Source organism: Ochotona curzoniae, unplaced genomic scaffold, assembly GCF_017591425.1.
Source record: "Ochotona curzoniae isolate NIBS_2020 unplaced genomic scaffold, NIBS_Ocur_1.0 scaffold_4763, whole genome shotgun sequence".
In the NCBI taxonomy this organism is placed as follows: Eukaryota; Metazoa; Chordata; class Mammalia; order Lagomorpha; family Ochotonidae; genus Ochotona; species Ochotona curzoniae.
In genome coordinates this window covers 9665908-9668799 of record NW_024467123.1, presented here as the reverse complement: position 1 = coordinate 9668799, position 2892 = coordinate 9665908, and the positions used below count along the sequence as shown (strand labels likewise).

Genomic DNA, 2892 nt, shown 5'->3' with positions numbered 1-2892 from the left:
GAGGTACCCACTAGCATTTTTCAAAGAATCTTTGAAAGAATCTTTTCAGAAATCTTTCCTTGCAGCCAGTTCTTCCTGCGACGCTGGCGGTGCACAGATCATCAGTGACCGCAGGGGCAGCACCCAGGTAGCCACCGACCCGGAAAGACAAAGGTCCATGATCTTGTATAAAAGAGATAAACGATTGACACGCTACTCTGTTTCGCACAAAAGCTTCCCAACACCTCACTGCCTGTTCAGCCTCCAGCTTCTGGGACTGTTCTGTATCCACTATTTATTTCTTCTGCCCTTATTCTCGGACAACCTGACCTTCCCTGCGGCCCCGGAGAGGCTCCACACCCAGGACCGGACCGGGGTACCTGGCCTCCTCCTTGTTTTTCATTCCAGGTGGCCCTGGTTACGCCCTCCCCTGCCGCATCTGACCTCCCCCCACCCGCACCCCTCCCGCGTACCCTTCCCCCGGTCCCTCCCCAGACCCGCAGCCTCAGCCGTTCCAGAAGTTGACAAAGAAGTTGCAGAGCGAGTGCCACTTCTCGGCACAGTAGGTCTCCGTGAGCTCCGAGTTGGCCAGCAGCCCGTCGGGGTTGGGCCCGCTCCCCAGGGGTCGTTCGCTGTTGGGCTCCGAGGTTGCCTTCTTCTTGCTCTTCCTCTCAGGGAGCTTTTCTGGAGACGGCGCGCTCGTGGGAGGGAGCCCTGCGGTTGGGACGTGAGCGGAATCGCGGGGTCGTCCCCGGTTCCTGGGCCGAGGTCTGGGCACCTCGGAACCGCCCGCGGCAGTAGGACCTACGGGCGGGGACGCACCGCGAGGCACGAGGTGCAACTCGGCGCCGTTGCCTTTCCTGCCGGCGCACAGGCGGGCGCGCAGAGGCGCGGGGTCCTGGCATGGCTGCCTCTTCTTGCGCAGCGCGCCCAGCACCTGCTTCCAGTAGTGCGCGCCGCGGGCCGCGTAGGCAGCGCAGCGCTCGGGCTCCCCGCGGTAGGCGCACTCCAAGAGCGCCCCGTCCGGGCTCTGGCAGCGCAGCGTCAGCTCGCTGCCCGCCGAGGCCCCCGGAGCTGGCCGCCGGAGCTGCCAGGTGCACGCGTGCTGCTCGGGGCCGACGAAGCGTCCCGAGGAGCCACCCGCCGGGCCACCGGCAGCCCCCTTGTCCCTGCGGGCGGCCGCGACCAGGCTGCCGCCCAGCAGGAACAACAAGAGCAGCGAAAGCGGCGCTTGCAGCCCCGGAGGGGTCATGGCTCGCGGTGTCCGCGCTCCGCTCTTCTGGGACTCTTGCACGGTTCTTCAATGGAGGCTGGACCAGTGGAGGAACACCTTCCCCTCCGCACCTGCGGACCAAGGTAGAGACCTTTCGTGACAGAGCCAGGTGCTTGCACTTGCCAAATGCTCCCGCCCCGACTCTGGGAAACTTTCCTGCTGCTGGCGGCTGGCGGCTGACCCCCTCGGAAGAGCTTTCCTAGGGCAAACTGTATCATCACGCTGCATCCATTTTTGCCTTCAGATTATTTTTGTTTCCCATGCAAGTTTAATGGCCAAAAGCAGCCAGTTTTCACCTCCGGCTCTGCCCTCACCCGCTCCCAGCTCCACCCACCAGGAAACTTGTCTAAAAATCACATCGGCAGGTGGCTTGGAAGCATCATCCACGTTTGCTACTTGGAACTTACCGAGTTCTGGGAGAGGTGCCGGCGCTCTGGTGGGACGGCGGGAGACACCGCGGAGCAAGCTGTGGGTTTGGGCCAGCTCCCAGAGAGTGGGCGTGTGATGTACAGGGCACAAGGGCCTCCCCCAGCTCGCCCCTCCCAGGCCTCCTGGCCACCCGCCCCCCACCACGCACCACACGTGGGCCAGAAGCGGCCCTGCGGCATGAAGTACAAACCTTGTGTTTTTCTTTAATGCTTAAATCAATCAAGGAAAATTCACCAGGTTTTCCCTTAATATAATCAGGAAAAAAAAAAGCTAAAAAAGCTAAACAGAAAGATTGAAATATTGAGAGATTTTTGAATGAGATGCAGCAACCTTTGAAAACAGTCACTGTTATTACACACTTAGATAATTTACATAGTTTCTTATAGAGTTCTGAGTCCTAGATTTTCACTCATCATTTTTGGCAAGTCTCTTTTTTTACCCTAACAACTTAGTAATTGCCTACTAATAAAAACACACGACCATAGTTCAAGCACTCCATAGTGTCCAGCCAAGCATCTTTCAAAATTAGAAATTTTAAAAATTGTATTATATCTGCAAGGTAATGTCGGTTCAAACAACATAGCATTTAAGAATTAATGTGATCTTGAATCTCCAGAATTGTATATTGCAACAAAACTTGCTTTTTTAACTTGAGGATTTCCCTCTCTTCCTCCCTTCCTTCTTTCCTTCCTTCCTTCCTCTTTCCTCTTCTTTCTTTCCTCTCTCTTTCTTTCTTCCTTCCTTCCTTCCTTCCTTTCTTTCTTTCTTTCAGCATCTTTGAAAGGAAGAGTTCAATGGGGGGGCATTGAGAAACAGGGAGATCTTCCATCAGCTGCTTCACTCCCCAAAGGATGGCTAGAGCCAGGTGCTGCACCAGGCAGTGGTGAGGGCAGAAGCTTCTGGGTCTGTCATGTGGGTATGGGGCACACAAATGTGCTGCTCTCCCAAGCACGTTCCTGGGGTGCTGGCTGTAAGTTGGCACCCATATGGGATGCCAGCGTCACAGGCTTAACTCACCATACCTCAGTGTCAGCCCCTTCCCATTCTCTCTCTCTCTCTCTTTAATTTGTGTTTTTAATGATGTCTACATAGTTGACCAAAGTGGGAAGAATCAAGGGTTAGGGGAAAGTGGGTGAAACCATAAGTTTCCAAATTTTCTTTCTCTTCCTGTATTTAGGGGAAGGGTGGAATTAAGGGGAGAAGGCTCTTGC

General features: G+C 55.3%; 1 protein-coding gene across 1 annotated transcript; it reads right to left on the bottom strand.

Moving 5' to 3' along the window:
- Positions 1-484: 484 nt before the first annotated feature.
- On the bottom strand, positions 485-1231 carry FGFBP3 (fibroblast growth factor binding protein 3). The gene has a single exon (XM_040970316.1). The coding sequence runs from the start codon at positions 1229-1231 to the stop codon at positions 485-487; it is 747 nt and encodes a 248-aa protein (XP_040826250.1).
- Between the last annotated feature and the right edge of the window lie 1661 nt (positions 1232-2892).